This window comes from Mustelus asterias, chromosome 18 (genome assembly GCF_964213995.1).
Source record: "Mustelus asterias chromosome 18, sMusAst1.hap1.1, whole genome shotgun sequence".
Lineage (NCBI taxonomy): Eukaryota > Metazoa > Chordata > Chondrichthyes > Carcharhiniformes > Triakidae > Mustelus > Mustelus asterias.
In genome coordinates, this window is record NC_135818.1 from 21,445,586 (window position 1) to 21,472,720 (window position 27,135).

Consider the following 27,135-nt stretch of genomic DNA (forward strand, 5'->3'; position numbering starts at 1 on the left):
GTTCGAATTCATGGGGCATTGGCATCAGTATTTGGGCAGATGGGACCTGTATAGATGGGATGGTCTCCGTTTGAACCGTGCTGGGACCAGAGTCCTAGCGAATCGTATCACTAGGGCTGTAGATGGGGCTTTAAACTAATTTATGGGGGGGAGGGTGCAGAGGTAAGACGAATTACGAAATCAATGGTAGAGGAGAGGGAGCGAGTGCAAGTGAATGAGGGCATTCAAGTAGTTAAACGAGTAGAGGGCGAGGGAGAGGTTGATAGCGTTTCATCAAATCGGGTCCAGATAAAAGTTGGAATAAAGACACTTCGCCTGAATGCAAGAAGCATTCGGAACAAAGTTAATGAGTTGATGGTGCAAATCAGCACAAATGGGTATGATCTAGTGGCCATTACAGAAACATGGCTGCAGGGAGACCAGGACTGGGAGATGAATATCCAGGGGTATCAGGCATTTAGGAAGAATAGACAGGAAGGAAAAGGTGGTGGGGTAGCTCTGTTAATAAAAGATAATATCAGGGTAGTAGTGAGGGATGACATAGGCTCTAAGGAACAAAACGTGGAATCGTTATGGGTAGAGATAAGGAATAGTAGGGGGAGAAAGACACTAGTAGGCGTGGTCTATAGGCCCCCAAATAATGTTGAGATGGGGAGGGCTATAAACAAGCAAATAATGGATGTGTGCAAAAACGGAATGGCAATAATCATGGGGGACTTCAACCTGCATATTGATTGGCTGACTCAAGTTGGAAGGGGTGGGATGGAGGAAGAGTTCTTAGAATGCTGTCGGGATAGTTACCTTGAACAGTATGTTACAGAACCAACGAGGGAACGAGTTATCTTAGATCTGGTAATGTGTAACGAGGTAGGTAGAGTTAAGGATGTTCTTGTGAAGGACCCTCTTGGATCAAGTGATCACAATATGGTCGAATTTCTGATACAAATGGAAGAGGAGAAAGTAGGGTCCCATGCCAGTGTCCTCTGTTTGAACAGAGGGAAGTACGATAGGATGAGGGCTGAATTGGCTAAGGTGGACTGGGAGAGCAGTCTGGTAGGTAGGACAGCTGAGGAACAGTGGAGGATTTTTAAGGAGATCCTTTTCAGTACTCAGCAACAATGTCTGTGTGGAGTTTGCACATTCTCCTCGTGTCTGCGTGGGTTTCCTCCGGGTTCTCCGGTTTCCTCCCACAGTCCAAAGATGTGCGGGTTAGGTTGATTGGCCATGTTTAAATTGCCCCTTAGTGTCCTGAGATGCGTGGGTTAGAGGGATTAGTGGGTAAAATATGTAGGGATATGGGGGTAGGGCCTGGGTGGGATTGTGGTCGGTGCAGACTCGATGGGCCAAATGGCCTCTTTCTGTACTGTAGGGTTTCTATGATAATATATTCTGGTGATAAAGAAAAGGGATAACCAGCCGTGGATAACAAAGAAAATTAAGGAGAGTATTAAATTAAAGACTGATGCGTACAGAGTGGCCAGAAATAGTGGAGAATCGGAAGATTGGGAAAACTTTAAGAGACAACAAAGAACGACTAAGAAAGCGATAAAGAAAGAAAAGATAGGTTATGAAGCTAGGCTAGCCCTAAATATAAAAAATGATAGTAAAAGCTTTTACAAATATATAAAAAAGGAATAGAGTGGCAAGAGTGAATGTTGGACCCTTGGAGGACGAGAGGGGGGATTTAATAGTGGGAAATGAGGAAATGGCTGAAACTTTAAATAAGCTTTTTGTGTCGGTCTTCACGGTGGAAGGCACAAATAGTTTACCGAATATTAACGATAGAGGGTTGGTAGGAGGAGAGGTACTCAATACAATTAATGTTACCAGGGAGGCAGTGCTTGGTAGACTAACGGGACTGAAGGTGGACAAGTCCCCGGGCACGGATGGAATGCATCCCAGGGTACTGAAAGAAATGTCAGAGGTAATAGCGGATGCGTTAGTGGTTATTTATCAAAATTCGTTGGATTCTGGGGTAGTGCCGGTGGATTGGAAAACGGCTAATGTTACGCAGCTGTTTAAAAAAGGAAATAGACAAAAGGCGGGTAACTACAGGCCGGTTAGCTTAACGTCTGTAGTTGGGAAAATGCTGGAATCCATCATTAAAGAAGAAATAGCAGGCCATCTGGATAAGAATGGTTCGATTAAGCAGACGCAGCATGGATTCATGAGGGGAAAGTCGTGCTTGACGAACTTGTTGGATTTTTATGAAGATGTGACTAGTGCGGTTGACGGAGGGGAACCGGTGGATGCGGTGTTTTTGGATTTCCAAAAGGCGTTTGATAAGGTGCCTCACAAAAGGTTGCTGAAGAAGATTGGGTCACACGGAGTTGGGGGTAGGGTGTTAGCGTGGATTGGGGATTGGCTATCCGACAGGAAGCAGAGAGTCGGAATAAATGAGTGCTTTTCTGGTTGGCGGATGGTAACTAGTGGTGTGCCGCAGGGATCGCTACTGGGGCCTCAACTATTTACCATTTATATAGATGATCTGGAGGAGGGGACTGAGTGTAGGGTAACAAAGTTTGCAGACGACACAAAGATAAGTGGAAAAGTGAATCGTGTGGAGGGCATAGAAGGTCTGCAGAGAGATTTGGACAGGCTGAGTGAGTGGGCGAGGATCTGGCAGATGGAGTAGAACGTTAACAAATGTGAGGTTATTCACTTTGGAAGAAATAATAGCAAATTGGATTATTATCTAAATGGAAAGAAATTACAACATGCTGCTGTGCAGAGGGACCTGGGGGTCCTTGTGCATGAGACGCAAAAAACCAGTCTGTAGGTGCAACAGGTGATCAAGAAGGCAAATGGGATGTTGGCCTATATCGCAAGGGGGATAGAATATAAAAGCAGAGATGTCTTGCTGCATCTTTACAGGGCATTGGTGAGGCCGCAGCTGGAATACTGCGTGCAGTATTGGTCCCCGTATTTGTGGAAGGATATATTGGCCTTGGAGGGAGTGCAGAGAAGGTTCACCAGGTTGATATCAGAGATGAGGGGTGTTGATTATGAGGAGAGACTGAGCAGATTGGGTTCGTACTCGTTGGAATTTAGAAGGCTGAGGGGGGATCTTATAGAGACCTATAAGATAATGAACGGGCTGGATAGGGTAGAGGTGCAGAGATTCTTTCCACTTAGAAAGGAAACTAGAACTAGAGGGCACAGCCTCAAAATAAAGGGGGGTCAGTTTAGGACAGAGTTGAGGAGGAACTTCTTCTCTCAGAGGGTGGTGAATCTCTGGAATTCTCTGCCCACTGAAGTGGTGGAGGCTACCTCGTTGAATATGTTTAAATCACAATAGATGGATTCCTGATCGGTAAGGGAATTAGGGATTATAGAGATCAGGCGGATAAGTGGAACTGATCCACTTCAGATCAGCCATGATCTTATTGAATGGCGGGGCAGGCTCGAGGGGCTAGATGGCCTACTCCTGCTCCTATTTCTTATGTTCTTATGTACAGGATAGCAGAGCAGGAGCTGGAATTTTGGGATGTTTCCCTCCTTTATCCTGCTCTCTCCAGCAGGTTAGGGAACTGGTACTTATAGCACTGTCACTATAAGCATTCCAGCAGAGAACAGCTAACCCATACTGGGAATAGTAGGGAAGCCATGAAAAAATACTGGGAAGCCATGAAAAAAGCCAGAAAATACCTTTCTTTTTAAAATTCATGTAGCTGTGACTGGCGTGTCTAATTGTACGAAATATGCTGTCGAATGGGCTTTTCTTATCTCCTGTTCCTTTATCAATGTTACAACTGCAAAAACTTTCTATTCAACTATTTACCTATTATACAATCCTACATTCACATTTAACTTGAGACCACAAATAAGATAGTCAAATATTTGTTTAAAGAATGATTTATATGTGTATATATGAGATATATTTAAATAACAATGTTTAACAATAATAGTAATTCAGCAGAACGGTATTAAAACAGCAATGACTATGAAAACAGCAGCAACTAACACAGGCTTTCCTTGTAGACTGAAAAGTCCTCCAAAAACCTGCACATACTCAGAACCCTCAACAGACACCAGAAAAACAATTACTTTGGAGAAAAGGCTTACAAGAACATTCTGTACTCAAAATGACACTCTATCATATCACATAAACCTACAATGGCTTATATTTCACTCCATTACACCTGGAGCCCCATAGAATCTACCCTCGAGCTCCCCCTGCCCCCCTAACTCTCATCTACATGCTGCCCCTCAGCAATATAAACTAAAAATACATTAGGTCCCACCAATACAGTGGGCGGTAGCACAGTGGTTAGCACTGCTGCCTCACAGCGCCAGGGACCTGGGTTCAATTCCGGTCTTGGGTCACTGTCTGTGTGGAGTTTGCACGTTCTCCCGGTGTCTGCGTGGGTTTCCTCTGGATGCTCCTGTTTCCTCCCACAGTCCAAAGATGTGTGGGTTAGGTGGATTGGCCATGCTATTACTCCTTAGTGTCAGCGGGACAGATATAGAAACCCTGCAGTACAGAAAGAGGCCATTCGGCCCATCGAGTCTGCACCGACCACAATCCCACCCAGGCCCTACCCCCATATCCCTACATATTTACCCGCTAATCCCTCTAACCTACGCATCTCAGGACACTAATGGGCAACTTAGCGTGGCCAATCCACCTAACCCGCACATCTTTGGACTGTGGGAGGAAACCGGAGCGCCCGGAGGAAACCCACGCAGACACTAGAGTAAATACGTGGGGCTACGGGGATAGGACCAGGGTGGGATTGTTGTTGGTGCAGGCTCAATGGGCCAAATGGCCACCTCCTGCACTGTAGGGATTCTATGATATTCTCTCTTAACTCCTTTATTGCCGCTGATTTATCAGACTGCTTGTGCCAGCGCCAGTGCTGGTGAGTAAAATTTCCTTCAGTTAAATATGAGGAAGACCAAAGCCGTTGTTTTGCAGCCCCCACAATAAACTCCATTATCTGGTCCCTCTCCATGGCCAATGCCTGAGGCTTAACCTGACTTGTCCGAACCTTAGCATCACATTTAAACCTGGGCTGAGCTTCAAATTCACCTATTTCCACCTCCATAACACCTCCTATCTCTGCCCCTCCCCGACCCTATCAGCTGCTGAGATCTTTATCAGAGCTTCCGTTAACTCCAGACTCCACTATTCCAATGCTCTCTTCTCTGGTCTCGCAATTCCCTTCCTGGTACAGGACAACTACTCTTGCTCCCCAAAGTATGATGCCAGCTTGATAACTCAACTCATCTTTTTGGTATAAAATATGGTTTCATCTCTTCATAAACTGGTTTATTAGCCCAACCCATGAGTATCCTGTGTATGTTGTTAACCTCGCTGCAGTAATCTTTCGATTCAATATCTGGGCTCCTTCTCTCAAGTTCTGAAACACATGTTGACCTATCACAGTAGCAGATGCCCTGGTGTCTACTTCCATCTTAAGAGGTTTTCCATCTCCAGTCTTGAATTGTCCTAGACATCCAGGGTTCCCCTGAACCTAGTGCTCCTACGATTCCCCCTGTAGGGAACATGTTGGACCTGTACTCTCCCCAGTTCCTTTTTGAATGCCTCCCACTGTAGATTTTCCCACATATTACTGTAATACTCTTGGTAAATGGAAAACCTCTTAAGATGGAAGTAGATACCAGGGCATCTGCTACTGGAGGCCAATCAAATCAGTCAGGAGATAAACCATGATTCGTGTAAGTCAACACAGCTGTTTTCAATGGATGAAGCCATGTATGTGAGGAATTTTGGAAGTGGGTCAAGTTGGGTCCCTGGAGTCGTTGTACCCAAAAGTAGCCCGCTGTCTTATCAAGTGGACATAGAAGGAAGGATCGTCCAGAAACACCGAGATCATTTGAGAGAGCGAGAGTTGCCCCAGCAGTCGGTGCTGCCATCAGGAGCGATATTGCTATCTGGGAATGTTTGTCGCCTACCCAAGCATTAAAGTACGAGGTCATCCTGTTACAGGCGCAATTGACATCCCCGTGGAAACAAATGGAACTGAAATGCCTGTGCCTGAAGAGACACATATGTGATTGTCATTTCCACTGACAGCATTCCAATGGAAGCACCCCAGACAGAGAGGTTACACCACTCCATTAGGAATTGGAAACCACCTGAAAGACTTGCTTTCTAATGGACTGGATTCATGCGTTAAATTTTAAATTATCAGGGACTACATAAATTAGTTGTCAATTGCATAAAAGAACTTTGAAGCGGAGAGATGTGGTGATTGTCCCTTTAAGAGCCACATGACCCAGGAAACCAATCATGGGCCAGGTTGGGGGTTCACCTTGGTGAGCAGGGGTTTTTGTTCCAGATCTTCTCAGGAGCTGGCTGCAACCATGAGGCTGAAAGCCTCTGTATAGCCTTTACCAGTAAATAAACGTGTTGTTGTTTTTCCCTTCACTGGCGAACTAGAATTATTATAACCATGTTCCTTAAAATCTATCTCTTGCATCACGTTTTTGCTCAGCTGTCCTAATATCTTCTTATATGACTCTATGTCAAATGTTGTTTGATAATGCTCCTGTGAAGTAACACTTTACTGTGTTAAAGGTGCTATATAATTACAAGTTGTTGCTGTAAAGAAAGGAGAACAGGAGAAAGAGAAAAAGAAAGGACTAATTTCAAAAGGTTTTTAATCAATGGAATGAGTTTTGGAACAAGCAGAGGTTGTGACGCACAAACTCAATGCCTTTCTTTCACCTTTCTCTTTTTCCAGAGGAGAGTTGGGGGATGGTCTGAGAATCAAGTTAAAATCAGACAAAAGAAAACAGCAGGTACCTTTTCAGTACATCCAAGCAAGTGAGTTCACGATACAGGTGAATCCTGTTGGTCATTGCGATCAATTTCTGGTCTGCACAAAAGTAATTAGGAAATCGGCACCTCGCTATCTCTATCAACCTGAAACCCAACAAAACAATGTCAGAAAATACAGAAATTTCAATGCCATCAGGAGAGCTCACACAGCATAAAAGGGCCAAGCACACTCCATTACAACACACAGGAGCAATTAACATCTTTTAAAAAGGACAAGTGCTGCACGCACAGGCTTGTGGGCACTATTATTAGAGTCACAGTCCCCTAACTATTTACATAAATCTGAATAAAAAACCCAAAACGGATCGCAATATCCCTCAAAACGTTCATTCGCATTTACTGGTGCTGTGTGAGGGAGGCGTGTTGGTCCAGGAAAACTTCCCCAATTCTTCAAATAGTTACGGGTCTTTACTATCCACTGAAATGGGCTGGAATAGACGGACAGGAAGCATTTTATCTGAAATTTTATCTGAAAGATAGCACCACCAAAGAAGAACTCCCTGAACACCACCATGATGTGTTGGCCTTGCCTCTGTGCCAGCAGCCTTCTGAGTCAGACTGAGCACGTTTACCAATGCTGCTGGAAGCTCTAGAATAATGACTTGAAAACAAATCTCACAAATACATCGTCAGTGTAACTCTTGTGTAACTTAACCTGCAAACATGGAACTCAGCTCAGCTCATGTTCCAGTTCCACAACTAATATAAATTTGGACCCTGATGCTGGTCAACAGAGGGCAGTAAAACGGAGAAGTAAATCATTGATTTTGCATTGATTCTGGGACTGCTTAGCTCTGCCTCTGTGCTTAGCATGCAAGTAGCTCCTTGCAGTAGCTTTGTTAGGTCCATATCTCATTCTAGAACATGTCTGGTTCTCTTCCTGTCACTTTCCGCCCTCTGCATTGAACCCAAGTTGCTTTCCTTGCTTGATGGTGATCGAGCCACCAGGTTACATTTTGTGGTGACGTACAATACTATTGCTGCTGACGGTCTTATGGAAGGGTTGCTAATGTATCCTTAGTTTTGTTCCACTTAATACATGAGGACGACAACAGTGGTGGAAATTCTACATTCTCTTCATAACACTGAGCAGTGGTCCCTTTTACTAATGCTGCTATATTCAGGTGATTTGGCAACAGGGTGAGGGAAGACTCAAGAAAGTTACTTGAGAATGTTGGTTCCCTCACCATTTGAATCAGACCCACTCTGGCAGCTGTGACCTTCAGGAATCAGCCAGAAATGGTGCTGGTGAGTGACTTGAAATTTGTTGTGCAGAGTATATTCACTGCTCTCACTTCCTCAAGTGATGGAGAAGTAGTGATTCGCAGGTTGAAGGAGTTATTATGTCGTGATCAGCACGAGATTTTATTGCAGTCAATGTTAAACCTAACTGTACAACATGGTCCCTGTACCTTCCATGGGTTTATGATGGCAATATGACTGGACATACCCAAGGATGGTGCTGGAGGGGGCACAGATGTTGGCTGAAAGATATGATTCTGCTATAACTACAGTAAGAAGTCTCACAACACCAGATTAAAGTCCAACAGGTTTATTTGGAATCACGAGCTTTTGAAGCGCTGCTCCTTCCTCAGGTGAGTCCACAGTACCACGACAGGGAAGTCCATTGTCAACTTGTCGGACGACACCCTTCAACCAGACTCACCTGAAGAAGGAGCAGCGCGCCAAAAGATCGTGATTCCAAATAAGCCTATTGGACTTTAACCTGGTGTTGTGAGACTTCTTACCGTGCCCACCCAAGTCCTACGCCAGTATCTCCACATCATGGCTATAACTACAGTCAGGCTGTTGCTTGACTTGTCTACGGGTCAGTTCTCCCAGCTTTGCTAACATCTAGAAATGTTGTTGAGGAGAGCCTTGCAGAGATTAAATGGCTTGAAATTGCCTTCCTTCATTCCAATGAGACGCTGATGGATCTGTCTGATTTCCCCATTCAACAGGTTCGCTTACTAGGACACCATCCTGCCCAAGAGTCAGCCACCTGGTGTGGACTGGAGTCATATTTAGCCGAGACCAGGTAGGGGTAAAAGGTTTTCTTCCCTCATAAAGGACGTGGATGAAGCGGTTGTGATTTCACTAACAAGTTGTCATTTTCTGTGCTCGCCAATAAAACACTAGATTTATTAAATTTAATTTCCCAATGTACCATGGCAGGATTTGGACACTCAATCACGGGACGACCATACTGGTTCTGGTATTAAATATTGTAACTGCTCCTCTCACCTTTCAGCACTAAAAGCAGACTCAGTGTCGATGTAAATGACAGCTCCATCCAGGCCGCCCATACTGATAGGCAAGGTGGCCAATACACTCAGCATCATACAGAATTGTGTCTTGCCACAGCCCGAAGGTCCAGTCACCTAAAAACAGAGAACGTTATTGGGAACTGTTCTATGAACAACACCAGACCAACAACTTTGTAAGTAACACATACCACATCCTTAAAACAAACCTTGTTCCACAAATTGATTCATACAGTTGGAATACAAAAGGCAAAGTTCATAAGATATAGGAGCAGAATTAGGCCATTCGGCCCATTGAGTCTGCTACGCCATTCAATCATGGTTGATGTGATTCTCATCCCCATTTTCCTGCCTTCTCCCCATAACCCTTCAACTCATTACCAATTAAAAATCTGTCTAACTCCGGCTTAAATTTACTCACTGTCCCAGTTCATCAAGGCCTCATACAACTGATGCCCTGCAACACTCTCTTCACCTCCACCTCACCAGAATGAAATAAAAACTCCCTCAGTTGTAAGTGCACCAAGTATTGTGGTACAGATCAGGATGTTCCCAGGTTTGATTTCCTGCTCTGGATTGAATCTCTCCAAAGCCAGCACATCCTTCCTTAGGTATGGGACCCAAAACCGCTCACAAATGTTCCATATGCCATTCCACCACTGCCTCCTTCCCTTCCTAACCAATGATCTGCTTACCCATGCGCAATTCCAGATCTGCCAGGACCACTTGCTCCAGACCTCATTACAACCTCAGTCCAAACATGGACAAAAGAGCTGAATTGCAGAGGCAACATTCAACTGAGTTTTTAAAAAATATTCATTCACGAGATACTGTCATCAACAGCAAGTCATCATTTATTTCCAAAATTTTAACACAGCAATGAAAGATGGAAGGAATGGCTCCACACGTCCAGTTCAGGATAGTAGGCGACTAGGATTTTGGAGTTGATGGCATTGCCACATATCTCCTGGAAAACTCCCCACTTATCTGGACGACTGCAGTTACGACAACACTAATTAAAATCAACGCTGTCCAGGACAAAGCAGTCCACTTAATTGGCATGGCGACTTTGGCAACACCTCTCAAACCTGCAAACTCCACCTCTGAGAAGGACAAGGTCATGTGGTGTATGGAAACAACATTAACTCCAAGTTCCCTTCATACAACACCCTGACTAAGAAACATATTGCTGTTTTTTTCAACATTCTGAGTCAAAATCCTGAAACTCCCTCCATAGCACTGCTGCAGAGCACCTTCATACACTGGCAGCAGCGGCTCAAGAAGAAGGTCCACCCCATCTTTCCAGACTTTTCTGCAATACCATTTTCCAAGGATCAATTTTTAAAATTATCAGCGGCTGCTAATCCATCAAGGGTCATCTCCAAAAGAAGAGAGGTCGTGTCTTAAAAGAACGCCCGTGGCTTAAAAGACATTTCTGGAACAAAGGTCATATCTACTCATCTTAAGATTGATGTTACACTTTCAGTTCCTATTAGAATTGGTGTTTGTGTCCAGGGATCAACATAGCAATTGAGTCACTGATGTACAAATTGAGCATTCAGGCAGAAGTTGGAATAACAGATCAGGATGTTCCCAGGTTTGATTTCCTGCTCTGGATTGAGTTGCCCCCTCTATACTACACTCCCATGTCTGCGAAGGAGAAGAAAATCAATTGGTTATGGCTGCCACAGATGCTCGTCTGTGATGGGTGTGCAGAGATATCACTGAGCAACAGTGGCCCCCCCACCACATCAGGAGCTGCATGCTTCAGGAAGAGGAACAAAAGTGGCTGTAGCCCAGAAACACAACATGCTGGGACAACCCAGGAGATTCAGCCATGGTCCGTGCCACCTTCTTAAAAAATCACGGCTCATCTTTTACCTTAAATCTATCTTCCTGCACAAGGCCAGATTGCTCGATTCCCTTATCATCCAAAAACCTATCAATGTTGGTCTTGAATATACTTAACAACTGAGCCCACACCTTTCTGGGATAAAAATTCACAACACTTTGAGTGAAGATATTTCTCCTCATCTCAGTCCTAAATGGTTGATTCTTTATTCTGAGTCTACGACCCATTAAATTCAAGACCCTGCCACCAAGGGAAATATCCTCATCACATCCACCCTGTTAAGCCTCATTTAAATTTTATATGTTTCAATGAGATCATCTCGCATTCTTCTAAACTCTAGGGAGTAAAGGCCCCATCTCTTGTAATGCTTGTTGTTTTCAGGTAGATTGAGAGAACAGCCAACATGCCAAGGTACACCGCTACAAATGATCATCAGAATTACCGTGGCCATATTTTGCTTCTGTTAATCCTCACAGTTCAAAAATAATGCAGATTGTGTGGAAAAGCTAGCACACCAAGTCCAGCAATTCGGATTTCAGGACTGACCTCCTTGTTCTCTCAAATCGACAGTCTTCAAGTTGACAGCAATTCAAGAGGTGAAACATGAATGCTGCTTTCAGCCACAATTCAGGTTTCTACTGAAGTTGGGAAAGCTGAGCCCAGCATTAAACATTCCTGTCATCCTCCATCATGTTAAAGCTTCTCTAATTGTTCCCAGTCGCTTCTCCGTAACTACCCAAAGATGCTGTAGAGATTGACAATTTGCTACACAGGAAAATCAATATCAATGGGTTCTTCGAGATACAAGCTGCCTTGAAGCCACCACACCTGTGGACCCATCTCGGATCAACCGATAGATGTGGTTCACTCCTATTATTCTCTAACTCCTGCTTCATGAATATGGATCATTTGTCATAGCGAGAGAGGGACTGAGACCTGTCCCAGTCTCCATACTAAGGAATGCCCAATTTAGGAGCAACAAAGATTAGTGTCCACTTGACTGATCAGATCAACACAAAATGGCTGTTCCTGACACCAAACTAAGTGGGCAGTATCCAGTCATAAAAATGTCCAGGGAGCCTGATTAGGTCATCTAACCTGTATCACAGTTAGTGAATCCAAACATCCAACACTGGGAATTAGGGGGTTGGTGAAATCAGGGCTCAATCTAATTCAGTCTTAACTTGATCTATGTTGAGGGCAAATTTTTGCTGCTCAGCCAGTAAGCAGTTTTGCACAGCATTGCATTCATGCAAAGTAAAACCGAGAGCAATCACACATATCTCTGAGTTACTCCAATGCAGCACATGTTGTGCTGTGAAAACACTAGAGGCGTGATCTTACTGGCTCACCACACCAATCCATCAGCGTGGCAAGCCGCTAAGATAGGGTTCATGCCTGGTTTCTCACCTCTCGCAATCTTGCTGGCCCCATTTTGCCAGCAAAACCATCCTCGTGCCCAGGAAGGGTGAGGCTGATTTAAATATGAATAACATGTTTAACATGTCATTGGGTGGGACTGGAGGCTATTGAAGTCCCTTGGACTGTCCAGGGCTGGAAAGGGCGTACGGGGCAGTACCAAGAGGGCGGGACCTGATGGATAGGAGCCTGACCGGGGGATAAGGTCCATAGGAGGGGAGGGAAGGGGGAACTTCAGGGAGTTAAGTAAAATAAAGTTTATTTATTAATCACAAGTAAGGCTTACATTAATACTGCAATGAAGTTTACTGTGAAATACTGTGAAAGTCAGGGCGGCAGGGTGGGAATTGCGAGGGGTGGTGATCAACTGGGGGGACAATTGGCCAGGGAGACGATTGAGTGGAGGGGGGTGGCAGATTGACAGATCTCCGAGTATATGTGTACACAGTGTACTGGGAGATTGGAACGCCTGCGCAATGGCGCCCCTTGAGCTCAGCAGTTGGCTTCTCAAGCCTTCCCGCCCCAAACCTCCCCAACCGCCCCCCGCCAACCACCCCCCCACTCCACCCCCGACCCCCCCAATTCTGTCCTAGGTATTAAAATAAGGACAGGACGAGAGTGCTTTTCAGAGAGGAGGTTTCTTGAACCATACCTCAGTCAGAGTTCCACAGGCTAGTCCACCGTGAAGGACCTTGTCCAGTTCAGTCAGAGAGGTGGGGAAGAAAGCAGTGGAGGGTTGGGAACATCTTTCGACCTTCATTTCAAGTGCCTAATAACAAAGACAAATGTTTAAATCAAGAGCAGCCTACCAGTAACTTCAAATGTTAGCAGTCAGAAAGTTAAACAAATATCAGGATCAGATTTTAAACTGCTGTGTGGAAGAACAACTGGCAATTTGCAGATAAACTAGGTGGATTTTGTACCAGGTGCGCAATCGGCCTATTTTAGGACCTGGGCAGCAAATTGATCCTTTAATTCAGTTATTTATTTTGTTGTCTCAATTTTCTCCCATCTTCTGAAGATGCCAACTCCTGCCAAGATATAGTTCTATCAGCCCTGATTGTCCTCGCACTATGCACTGTCCATGGAGAAATCCAGACTGTGGAGCATATCACAACTAAGATATGTTGGCACTCCTGACCCAAGTGTCTTTCATTGGTCGAAGTTGACTCCCAGTGAATTTTTTTAATTCTCATCCATCTTTTCGAGTCCTCCATGGGCTCACCCCTCCCTATCTCTGTAATCGCCACGATCCTCCGAGATAGCTACACTCCTCTTGTTCATCCCTACCTTTATTTGCTCCACCATTTAATTGCCCCTTCTGTTGCCTAGGCCCCGAGCTCTGGAATACAAAGCCTCTCCACCTTTCTTTCCATCTTCAAGACACTCCTTAAAACTTAACACTTTGACCAAGCTTTTGGACATCTGACCTAATATCTCCTTAGGTGGCTTGGTGTCATACTTTGCTTTATAATACTCATTTTTTTTATTCTTCCATGGGACATGGGCATCACTGGCAAGGACCAGCATATATTGCCCATCCCTAATTGCCCTCGAAATGAGTGGCTTGCTAGGCCATTTCAGAGCACAGCTAAGAGTCAACTACATTCTGTGGCTCTGGAGTCACATGTAGTAAGAAGTTTAACAACACCAGGTTAAAGTCCAACAGGTTTATGTAGCCAGACCAGGTAAGGACAGCAGATTTCCTTTAGGGAAACAGATGGGTTTTGATGACAATTGACAATGGTTTAATTGTTATCAGTAGATTTTTAATTCCAGATTTTTATTGAATTCAAATTCCACCATCTGCTATGGTGGGATTTGAACCCAGACCCCAAGAGGATTACTCTGAGTTACTGGTCCACTGACCATAAGACCATACGATTTGGGAGCAGAATTAGGCCACTTGGCCTATTGAATCTGCTCCGCCATTCAATCATGGCTAATATGACTCTCATCCCCATTCTCCTGCCTACTCCCCGTAAGCCTTGATCCCCTTATTGATCAAAAACCTATCTTTGTCTTAAAGACACTCAATGATCTGGCCTCCACAGTGCTCTGTGGCAATGAGTTCCACAGATTCACCACCCTCTGGCTGAAGAAATTCCTCCTCATCTCAGTTTTGAAGGAGTGTCCCTTCACTTTGAGGTTGTACCCTCGGGTTCTAGTCTCTCCCATTAGTGGAAACATCCTCTCTACGTCCACTCTATCCAGGCTTTTCAGTATTCTGTAAGTTTCAATTAGATCCCCCCTCATCCTTCTAAATTCCATCAAGTATAGACCCAGACTCCTTGATCGCTCATCTGACAAACGCTTCTTGTAAACGTCCTCTGGACCCTCTCCAAAGCCAGCACATCCTTCCTTAGGTATGGGACCCAAAACCGCTCACAAATGTTCCATATGCATTCCACCACTGCCTCCTTCCCTTACTAACCAATGATCTGCTTACCCATGTGCAATTAGAGTTCTGCCAGGACCACTTGCTCCAGACCTCATTCCAGCCTCAGTCCAAACATGGGCAAAAGAGCTGAATTGCAGAGGCAACATTCAACTGAGTTTAAAAAAAATATTCATTCACGAGATACTGTCATCAACAGCAAGTCATCATTTATTTCCAAAATGTTAACACAGCAATGAAAGATGGAAGGAATGGCTCCACATGTCCAGTTCAGGATAGTAGGCGACTAGGATTTTGGAGTTGATGGCATTGCTACGTATCTCCTAGAAAACTCCCCACTTACCTGGACGACTGCAGTTACGACAACACTAATTAAAGTCAACACTGTCCAGGACAAAGCAGTCCACTTAATTGGCAAGACGACTTTGGCAACACCTCTCAAACCTGCAAACTCCACCTCTGAGAAGGACAAGGTCATGTGGTGTATGGAAACAACATTAACTCCAAGTTCCCTTCATACAACACCCTGACTAAGAAACATATTGCTGTTTTTTTCAACATTCTGAGTCAAAATCCTGAAACTCCCTCCATAGCAGCACTGCAGAGCACCTTCATACACTGGCAGCAGCGGCTCAAGAAGAAGGTCCACCCCATCTTTCCAGACTTTTCTGCAATGCCATTTTCCAAGGATCAATTTTTAAAATTATCAGCGGCTGCTAATCCATCAAGGGTCATCTCCAAAAGAAGAGAGGTCGTGTCTTAAAAGAACGCCCGTGGCTTAAAAGACATTTCTGGAACAAAGGTCATATCTACTCATCTTAAGATTGATGTTACACTTTCAGTTCCTATTAGAATTGGTGTTTGTGTCCAGGGATCAACATAGCAATTGAGTCACTGATGTACAAATTGAGCATTCAGGCAGAAGTTGGAATAACAAGCGATTTATGCCCACATCTTCCCACCCCAGTCATGCTGAAATGAAACAGTGAAAGGAAGGTAAGGAGCTTGAGAGAGACAAAAATTCTTTTTTTTAAAAACAGCAATGACTGCAGAGATGTGGGACGACCCTATACAGGTACAATAGATCAAATGGCCTCCTTCTGTGCTGTATGGCACTTTAGAATAGCACATATTCTCCAACAGTGCCTTGATGACCCTCGTCAGACCCTAGTCAGACCCCACTTGGAGTACTGTGCTCAGTTCTGGTCGTCTCACTCTTGGAAGGATGTGGAAAAGATTGAAAGGGTGCAGAGGAGATTTACAAGGATGTTGCCTGGATTGAGTGGCATGCCTTATGAGGATAGGCTGAGGGAGCTCGGTCTTTTCTCCTTGGAGAGACGAAGGATGAGAGGAGACCTAATAGAGGTGTATAAGATGTTGAGAGGCATAGATCGGGTGGACTCTCAGAGGCTTTTTCCTAGGGTGGAAATGTCTGCTACGAGAGGACACAGGTTTAAGGTGCTGGGGGGTAGGTACAGGGGAGATGTTAGGGGTAAGTTTTTCACAGAGGGTGGTGGGCGAGTGGAATCGGCTGCCATCAGTGGTGGTGGAGGCGAACTCAACAGGGTCTTTTAAGAGACTCCTGGATGAGTACATGGAGCTTAATAGGATGGAGGGATGTGTTCGGCACAACTTGTGGGCCGAAGGGCCCGTTTGTGCTGTAGTTTTTCTATGTTCTCTGTACCAAAGAGCAATCTTCTGTCTCATGTGAAGATTTCCATCCTCAAAAAACTGAGGAAGAACATGCACAGCAGAGGAGGACAGAAGGGGACGGAATCAAGGAACAAATTACAGAATTGGAAGTCAATACCAAATATCTCTCACAATTAATTAATAATCTTTACTTACGGTGACCATTTTAGGAGCACAAGCCCTGCTGACAGTTTTTGCTAGTGCAGAAACCTTCTGGATATTCTGACCTGTGAACTTCATTAACTCCAGAGGAGAAAGTGATAGAAAGTCCTGTTAAAAATCAAAGACAGAGTCTCAAAACCAAGTGATTACGAATCTGTAAGTGACAGGGTGGGTAAGAAAATTGGGACAGAGGCAACCATCAGTTGTATGTACATAGTGCCTTTAGCAAAGCCACATTTCCAAAATAAACCCACTAAACTATGAACAAAAATTCAGAGAAAGCTAAAGGAGATGATCACAGGGGAAGGCCTAGAATCTGGACAGAGATGATGTTAAGCTAATTGGTTTCTAATGAAGACTCAGATTTATATTGTACCTTTCACAACCTCTGGACAAGGTGTTTTGTAACCAATTAAGTCATTTTTAGAAGTGCAGGCTCTTAACGTTCCCATTAAGCTCGCTGCATGGCAACCCAAAAGCCAAGCTGGCTGAGCACAAGTTGATCCCTTTAAATTACTGCACATGTGCAGCAGCACAAAAAGAATTAAAGGGGTAGAACGCTTTAAGACATTGGCTTGCAGTCAAAAATGAGAGAACATTGCCACTCTTGTAATATAGGAAACATGGCCGCAAGTACGTGCATAGTGGAGATTCCATACACAGGAAAGTGATAATAACCAATCTTTTTTAGTGATGTTGTTTGAGGGATAAATACTCATACAATACTAGGGAAAAACTTCCCAGCTCTTCTCCAAACAATGCTACAGGATCTTTTAGGTCCATCCGAGATCAGATGCAGCCTCATTTTAATGTATCATACAAAAATGGCATCTCTGACAGTGCAGCAGTCACACTCCTTGGAGGGTCAGTCTAGATTATGTGTTCAAGTCCTTGGAGTAAGACTTGAGCCCATGACCATCTGACTCAGAGGGGAGTGCGTAACTAACTGAGCCAGACGTGAAAATTTGAATGCAGGCCCATCCTGGGCCTTAGTCACAGATGCTGAGGAAGCACAAAAAGGCTAGAATTCAAACTCAGGAGAGAGAAGATGGAAGGTAAGACTGAACAACGTTCCAGAGACAAAACAGAGTGAGGCCAGACAGGAAATCTATAAACCAGGTCAAGGATTTTGACATTGACTTGCAGTTCAGGAAGCCAATCCTCAAGAATTGGAGTCAAGAATGTCCTCTTGGGTGTGAATTGTAGCATTGTTCACTCTCATTAACCGTTTCTCTTTCCAGTTTTACTATTCTGTTCAATGAGTTGTTGCCCTTAGGATATTTTTGTGGGAGTTGTCTTCATGATGCCACACCCAAGAGGACATTAGTCTATGAGGCCATAAATTAAGTTTTCTGTAGTGTACAGCAGTTTGCTATAAGCACTTTAAGTTGATTACAGCATCATTCAGCACCATTCCAGTCCAGTCACTGTCTTACCTGACAGTTTACAATCTGGTGTTTGCTAAGCCTCTCACACAAATCTGAAGGTAAGCCAGTCCTCTTCAACTTTCTGTTCGCCATGTTTTGCAACCTAGTTTAGGAAAATGAAATGATATTGAACCAGATGCAAACAACTGCCCTATTACATCAAAGAATGTACAAATTGTTTTTATCCCACAGTCATCCAATATCCACACACATATGCTTCCCACAGGAGCTACAACTTGGGGTCAGTTTAAAAATAAGAAGCCGCCCATTTCAGACAGAGGAGAATATTTTTCTGTCAAAGGGCTTTGGAGCCGCCTTCCCCAAAAGGCAGTGCAAAGCAGAGTTTTTGAATATTTCTAAGGCAGAGGTAGATAGATTCTTGATAAACAAAGGGGTGAAAGTTATCAGGGTAGGTAAGAGGTTACAATCAGATCAGCTATAATCTTATTGAATGACAGAGCAGGTTCAAGGAGCTGAACTATCTATTCCGAACTCGCACGTGTATACAAGTCAGCAAGCCAGACATGCCAACTGCCTTGGAACATTTTCACCACCGTAAAGGTGTTGTATGAATACAAGTTGTTGAGTGTCAACTCTGGCCGATTTGTGCCTTCCCATACACCGGGATGTTGTCAATGAAAGTAATGTGCAGCTGACATCTGCTGCATCGACACAGGTAAGGGGCAGGGGACAAACTTAGGGCCTTCCTAGGTCCAACATCCACTGTTTGCAGAAAGACCAGACATCTCACACTCCTGATTTCAATGCACCGCTGGTAAAATTATGCCACACACTGAATACACCAGATGAGATACGTTCAACATGTGGAGAACATCAGCGCTATTCAACTGAGGTTATGTACCATTTATTGGGCTTTATTGGTAAGTACCATGGGTGGTGGGCAGAAAACGAAATGACCACTAAAACAAAAGCAAAATGCTGCGGATGCTGGAAGTCTGAAATCAATAAGAGCAGAAGATGCTGGAAAAGCTCAGCAGCAATGAGCAGAGCGGAAGGAGAGATGGGAGATGGAAATTGTCCCTATCTGACCCAACCTTCCCCCCCTGGGCCCACTCACTGTTTTCCCCTCACCCCCGGCCGCGCATGCCCGTCCTCCACCCGCTCAAACATCTGCGCTCCTAGTGGTCCCCGCCCTCAGCCGCTGCCGCCAATCCCAGTGCAGGATACCGGGGGCGCGTGACGGGCCGCTCTTCCATTGGCTTCCGGGCTCCGCCAATCGGAAAGGGGTCACCCAGCCTCCGCCAATCAGACAGGGGCCTCCCAGCCGCAGCCAATCACCATGCAGGAGGGCGGGGGCCCGGAGCTTCAGCGCCTGCGCCAAGGGTAGACGTTTCCTGCGCGTGCGCACCGCTCCGAGAGTTACCATGGAAACAAAGGCGCCTTCATTCGGCTCCTCCAACCTTCTTTCTGGTAATGGCGTCTGGAGTCCATCCCGTCCACAATCTCTCTATTCAAAAACCCTCTTTAAAACCCATCTAATTTTGACCAATATTTCAAATGGCAATTCCAGCTCCCATCAGCATCCAACACTCTTCACTCTGATAGACCTTCGCTTTGTATGTCCCACTAAGAGGAAGGAATCCACCCAAACACCCCCAATTATGTAACTGTACACCCTGGTCCCCTATACTGTGGGTAAACAGTGATGGTTATTTCCACTTAGAGTCATAGAGGTTTACAGCACGGAAACAGGCCCTTCAGCCCAACTTGTCCACGCCGCCCTTTTTTTTTAAACCCCTAAGCTAATCCCAATTTCCCGCATTTGGCCCATATCCCTCTATACCCATCGTACCCACGTAACTATCTAAATGCTTTTTAAAAGATAAAATTACTACCTCTGGCAGCTTGTTCCAGACATTCACCACCCTCTGTGCGTAAAAATTGCCCCTCTGGACACTTTTGTATCTCTTCCCCTTAAACCTATGCCCTCTAGTTTTAGACTCCCCTACCTTTGGGAAAAGATATTGACTAGCTGATCTGTGCCCCTCATTATTTTATAGACCTCTATAAGGTCACCCCTCAGCCTCCTATGCTCCAGAGAAAAAAGTCCCAGCCTATTCAGCCTCTCCTGAAACTCAATCCAACAAGTCCCGGTAGCATCCTAGTAAATCTTTTCTGCACTCTTTCTAGTTTAATAATATCCTTTCCATAATAGGGTGACCAGAATTGCACACAGTTTTCCAAGTGTGGCCTTACCAATGTCTTGTACAACTTCAACAAGACATCCCAACTCCTATATTCAATGTTCTGACCGATGAAACCAAGCATGCCGAATGCCTTCTTCACCACTCTGTCCACCTGTGACTCCACTTTCAAGGAGCTATGAACATGTACCGCTAGATCTCTTTGTTCTGTAACTCTCACCAACGCCTGACCATTAACTGAGTAAGTCCTGCCCTGGTTCAATCTACCAAAATGCATTACCTCGCATTTGTCTAAATTAAACTCCATCTGCCATTCGTCAGCCCACTGGCCCAATTGATCAAGATCCCACTGCAATTGGAGATAACCTTCCTCACTGTCCACCATGCCACCAATCTTGGTGTCATCTGCAAACTTACTAACTATGCCCCCTATATTCTCCATAGAACCATAGAACCATAGAAAATTACAGCTCAGAAACAGGCCTTTTGGCCCTTCTTGTCTGTGCCGAACCATTTTATGCCTAGTCCCACTGACCTGCACTTGGACCATATCCCTCCACACCCCTCTCATCCATGAACCCGTCCAAGTTTTTCTTAAATGTTAAAAGTGACCCCGCATCCAAATCATTAATATAAATGACAAATAACAGTGGGCCCAGCACTGATCCCTGAGGCACACCGCTGGTCACAGGCCTCCAGTTTGACAAACAACTCTCTACAACCACCCTCTGGCTTCCGTCAAGAAGCCAATTTTGTATCCATTTAGATACCTCACCCTGGATCCCGTGAGATTTAACTTTATGCAACAATCTACCATGCGGTACTTTGTCAAAGGCACTTCTGGATGAACTGAGGATTAGAGGGGATTTTGAGACCAAGGATTCTCAATTAAAGAACAAGGTGGAAGCTTTGACAAAGGGTCATCTGGACTCGAAACATCAGCTCTTTTCTCTCCTTACAGATGCCACCAGACCTGCTGAGATTTTCCAGCATTTTATTTTTTGGTTTCAGATTCAGGGAGGAAATTGCTGGGACCTTGAAAGAAATCTTTGTATCCTCACTGGCTACAGGGGAGGTCCCAGAGGATTGGAGAATAGCCAATGTTGTTCCTTTGTTTAAGAAGGGTAGCAAGAATAATCCAGGTAATTACAGGCCAGTGAGCCTCACATCAGTGGTAGGGAAATTATTGAAGAGGATTCTTTGAGACAGGATTTATTCCCACTTGGAAATAAGTGGACATATTAGTGAGAGGCAACATAGTTTTGTGAAGGGGAGGTTGTGTCTCACGAACTTGATCGAGTTTTTCGAGGAAGTGACGAAGATGATTGATGAGGGTGGGGCAGTGGATGTTGTCTACATGGACTTCAGTAAGGCCTTTGACAAGGTCCCTTATGGCAGACTGGTGCAGAAAGTGAAGTTGCATGGGCTCAGAAGTGAGCTGGCAAGGTGGATACAAAACTGACTCGGTCAAAGAAGACAGGGTAGCAGTAGAAGGGTGCGTTTCTGAATGGAGGGCTGTGACAAGTGGTGTTCCTCAGGGATCAGTGCTGGGACCTTTGCTGTTTGTAATATATATAAATGAATTGGAGGAAAATGTAACTGAATTGATTAGTAAGTTTGCGGACGACACAAAGGTTGGTGGATTTGCGGATAGCGATGAGGACCATCAGAGGATACAGCAGGATATAGATCAGTTGGAGACTTGGGCGGAAAGATGGCAGATGGAGTTTAATCCGGACAAATGTAAGATAATGCATTTTGGAAGGTCTAATACAGATAGGAAATATACAGTAAATGGCAGAACCCTTAAGAGTATTGATAGGCAAAGGGATCTGGGTGTACAGGTACACAGGTCACTGAAAGTGGCAATGCAGGTGGAGAAGGTAGTCAAGAAGGCACACGACATGCTTGCCTTCATCGGCCGGGGTATTGAGTTTAAAAATTGGCAAGTCATGTTCAGCTTTATAGAACCTTAGGCCGCACTTGGAATATAGTGTTCAATTCTGGTCACCACATTACCAGAAGGATGTGGAGGCTTTGGAGAGGGTACAGAAAAGATTCACCAGGATATTGTCTGGTATGGAGGGCATTAGCTATGAGGAGAGGTTGGAGAAACTTGGTTTGTTCTCACTGGAGCGACGGGGGTTGAGGGGAGACCTGATAGAAGTCTACAAGATTATGTGAGGTATGAACAGAGTGGATAGAAGCTTTTTCCCAGGGTGGAAGAGTCAATTACTAGGGGGCATAGGTTTAAGGTGCGAGGGGCAAGGTTTAAAAGAGATGTACGAGGCAGGTTTTTTACACGGAGAGTGGTGGGTGCCTGGAACTCGTTGTCGGGGGAGGTAGTGGAAGCGGATGCGGTAGTGACTTTTAAGGGGCGTCTTGACAAGTACATGAATGAGATGGGAATAGAGGGATATGGTCCCCGGAAGGGTAGGGGATTTTAGTTAAGTCAGGCAGCATGGTTGGTGCAGGCTTCGAGGGCCGAAGGACCTGTTCCTGTGCTGTAATTTTCTTTGTTCTTTGTATTCCAGCGTCCGCAGTAATTTGCTTTTAATCAAGGTGGAAGGTTCATCCATTAAGGTTTTTAGAAATACAAGTGGGTATTCACACAGACACTGTGGACAGCATGGTGGCACAGTGGGTAGCACTGCTGCCTCACAGCTCCAGGGACCGAGGTTCAATTCCAGCCTTGGGTGAATGTGTGGAGTTTGCACGTTCCCCCCGTGTCTGCGTGGGTTTCCTCCCACAGTCCAAAGATGTGCAGGTTAACTGGATTGGCCATGCTAAATTGCCCCATAGTTAAATATATGTAGGTTAGCTGGATTAGTCATGGTAAATGTGTGTGGGGTTGCCGGAATAGGGCAGGGGAGAGAGCCTGGGTAAGATACTCTGTCAGGGACTATGATGTAACATCTTAACGGTACAATCTCTTCCATGCACACCCTTAAAACCACATTAGCTGGTTTTAAAGGAACGTGCTTTAGCTTTTGTTGGGATGTATTCACCTCCATCCTAATATGTTGTCCACCTAACTTCAAAATCACTCAGATTCCATGATTCATCCTGTGTGGATAAGACATTCAATTAGAGGTCCATCATATTTCTGGACATTCACTTCTTCAGTCGTAACTTTTTAATTCGTCATTGTAAATTACTTTTATAGAATGCAACTTGCTCTTCTGCTTGAAGATGCCCAGATTCTTCTTCTGAATATTCTTCTCAGGAGAAGCTGGTCTGTTCCAACAAGCTTTTGTAATGTCATCCATTTTGCCATATCTGATTATCCTTGCACCAGCATTCACTCATTGAATGGCCCATTTTGGCACATCTGTGGTATGCTTGTTGCTATTTTGATTTCTTATGGGCAGTTCCCAACTTGTGGATCTTCATTCCTGCACCAAATTGTGAAGCCTCTTCAGCAGCCAGGTCCATCAACACAGTGATTTCTACTGTTGTCTTTAAAGTCAAAACATGTTCAGTGAGCAATCTTCTTTGGATAGCCTCATTTTGAAGACCACAAACTGAATGATTTTGAAGAGTCTCTTTGAATGACTCACCAAACTCACAATGTTGTGCCAGCCTTTTTAAGGTTGCTGTAAACTGAGCAATGCTTTCGCCTTCGGTGGTACCAGGAACCATTCCGCAATGATCAGTGGCTTTGGAGAGTAATGGTCTTCAATGATCTTTGTCAAGTCATCGTAAGCTTTGGTTCCTGCCTTTGTTGAATGAACCAAGCATTGGAGCAAATTGAAGGTTTTACTTCCTATTGTACTGAGGAAAAACTAGTGCAAGCAACTCATTTGCAATTTTATTCGCTCGTACAAAGTACTGAAAGTGCTCTGCGTATGAAGGCCATGATTCATTTTCTGCATTGAAAGGCCCATGGGTCTTAATTGACCCATCACATCTCTTGCAGGCACGAGCAACCCAAGACTGTTTAATTTTTTTTTTTTTAAGTCTTCCTAGTACTCCCCTTTTTACCTTGGAGACCATTGACTTGATGTATTTTTCTTTTCAAATGACCGTAGCCATAGAGCAAAGCATCCCTTCGTTCCAAATATGACAGATACTCTCTGGAATTTCATTCTTCTCTGATGGGAAAAAGCCTTTCTTTCAAAACCACACAGAGAGTTTTTTCTTACTTGTCTTCCTGCGCTGACACTTCAATCTTTAATCCTGTTGTTGCTTCTCCCCGGCCTTCTAATATTCCATAGAATCGATAGAATACCCACAATGCAGAAGGAGGCCATTCAGCCTATCAAGGCTGTACCGACTCTCCGATTCCACCCAGGCCCACTCCCCCCTCCCACCCTAACCCTGTAATCCCATGCATTTGCCATGGTTAATCCACCTAACCTATACATCTTTGGACACTAAGGGAAATTTAGCATGGCCAATCCACCTAATCCGCACATCCTTGGACACGAAGGGGCAATTCAGCATGGCCAATCCACCTAATCTGCACATCTTTGTACTTTGGGAAGAAACTGAAGCACGCGGAGGAAACACACGCAGACAGTCACCCAAGGCTGGAATCAAACCAGGGTCCCTGGCACTGTGAGGTAAGAGCTAACCATCATGCCGCCATATTCGAAGTGTGAGGACCCACAATGTCTTCTTTCCTCTACTCAGGATTCTCTATGTTCTTGATTAAATAACATTCCGACTCATCGCCAATTTTCTTTCTGTAATGTTCAGACAAAAAGAAAAAGACGTGGTTTGCACACGTAGATTCAAGCTAACAGCAGCAGATTTATTCACTAAGATCTTGCCTGTACAGAGTACAAACTGCAAGTAAAACAGTAGCCTCTGCCACACCCTCAAATCACACATCACCATCAAATCATGTGTTCAGCTCTTAAAGCAATCATGCAATGCTTTTAAATATATAACAGTTGCTATTTTTTGCTGGAAAGGTGAGAGTTGGGCTCCACCCAAGTTTTCTCTCCCTTGAGGTATCCACAAGGCAGTGATGCTACTTTCTCAGAGCTGGGATTTGATTCATGAGTGCCAGGGTGTGTTCACATGCCAATGGGCTTGGTGTGTGCCAATGGGCCTGCATGCTTGATTTTTTGGGGGCCAAGCCTCCTCCCATTTGCCCTGAAGCCTGGGAACAGTGCCTTTGTGTCACCATCATTAACTACAATAGAGGATTTGCTTATGGAGGGGTTGTGTAATGGCAGGAAGAGACTTGCACATTCAGCTCTGCTTTCTGCATTGCTGCTGGTCAGCATTAAGAAGCATACTAACCCCCTTCACCCACACACTACATGCATCATATCAATCTGCTGGACACACTTGCTATTGCTATGACATTGTTGTACTCAAGGGGAACTGTATATATACTGGACAAAGGACTATTTAGTGTCCAATAGTGCAATATTTACTCATTCAGTATAACTTTATGGCTGTTCTCATACTCCACGGTAAATGATTGTTTGTTGACTTTCAAGTGCTCCAGGGTAGCTGTGCATTTGTTATTTACCATTAATACATGGCAAAACGGTGTTACTATTCTATTACCAAATGGCGAATGATTGGGTTATTAATCTTTTACTGCAGGGTGAATGCAGTAATTGGCTGTAAAGTGCTCTGAGATGGCCTAACATTATGAAAGACGCTATATAAGTGCAATTTTTTCTTTCATCACTCTTACTGCAGGTATTGCTATACTGAATGTTTTCAAGCCTATTGTTACTGCATGGTGAATGGTGCATGGTGAATGAGTATTTGCTGACTGCACCTTTAAGTCTCTTTCTAAATTTGACCACCACAATAAATTTTGTCAATTGTCCCCAACTTTTATGGATGCTTTTTTACATTAGATTTTTTAGAATAGATAGAACCTAAGTGTCCCAACAAGCACATCCCTTTTTGAAAGATGAGCCTTTTGTTCCAACATCTCTTCATATTTTTCAATGTTCACTTTCTACAGAAACAGGTTCAAATGCCGATTGAATTACCTTATCCATTCATTTTGGTGCCCATCCACATGCTTCTTACTCACTGAAGGAAAGTTTTGTCTGAATTATCCAAGGGAAACCAACCCTTAACCATACCTCATACTTCAAATAGCCAACACCAAGAGCTATATGAAAGTGTACAGAGTCTAGGTCAGACCCCTTCTGGAGCACTACATTAAGTTTTAGGCACTGAACATTGGAAGGTAGAATGATTATAGAATCCATACAGTACAGAAGGAGGCCATTCAGCCCGTCAAGTCTGTACTGACCACAATCCCATGCAGGCCCTACTCCCGTAACCCCACACATTTACCCTGCCACTCCCCTGACACCAGGGTCAATTGAGTATGGCCAATCAACCTAACCTGCATATCTTTGAACTGTGGGAGGAAACCGCAGCACCCGGAGGAAACCCACGCAGACACGGGGAGAATGTGCAAACTCCACACAGACAGTGACCTGAGGCCGGAATTAAACCTGGGACTCTGGTGCTGTGAGGCAGCAGTGCTAACCACTGTGTCACCGTGCCATCCTGATCAGCGAGGCCAAAAGTGTTAAATTATGAGGGAAGATTGCTTAACCTGGCTTGTATTCCCTTGAGTAGAGAAGATTGAGGGGTGATCTAATCAAGGTACTTAAAATGCTTCAGAGTAGATACAGAGAATATATTTTTTTCTGATGGAAGAATCAAGAACATGGTGACATAATCTTTGATTAGAGCCAGGTCACTCAGGAGCAAAAGTCAGAAAGCATTTTGGAATGCTTTCCCCTAAAAAGCTGTGCATGCTTGAACAATCCACACTTTCAAATCTGAGGTGGAAGATCTTCCTTAGGCAGCTAAACAGAAGTGAGGTGCATATTTATTTTAATGATGAAGCAGGCTAAAGGGGATGAATGGCCACCTCCTGTTGCAACAATTGGAGACTAAAGAGAGTATCTTTTTTTGAACAGGGTGAGGAAGAAGCTTTCTCCTTTCATTAAC

The 27,135-nt window shown here is 44.4% G+C and overlaps 1 protein-coding gene across 2 annotated transcripts in view; it reads right to left on the bottom strand.

Annotated features, from left to right (window-relative positions):
* rad51b (RAD51 paralog B) overlaps window positions 1-19,164 on the bottom strand; it is a 544,759-nt gene extending 525,595 nt beyond the window's left edge. The window contains exons 1-6 of one of the 2 annotated variants that reach the window (XM_078233499.1): window positions 19,101-19,164; window positions 18,032-18,125; window positions 16,590-16,703; window positions 12,996-13,112; window positions 9,053-9,189; window positions 6,773-6,892 (exon numbers count right to left, since the gene is read on the bottom strand). In XM_078233499.1, the coding sequence (XP_078089625.1) occupies window positions 6,773-6,892; window positions 9,053-9,189; window positions 12,996-13,112; window positions 16,590-16,703; window positions 18,032-18,125; window positions 19,101-19,153 (635 nt within the window). In that variant the 5' untranslated portion in view covers window positions 19,154-19,164. Of the gene's footprint in view, window positions 1-6,772; window positions 6,893-9,052; window positions 9,190-12,995; window positions 13,113-16,589; window positions 16,704-18,031; window positions 18,126-18,884; window positions 19,001-19,100 lie in introns of those variants that run through there. The other variant, XM_078233500.1, reaches the window with a different exon arrangement.
* Window positions 19,165-27,135: the final 7,971 nt, after the last annotated feature.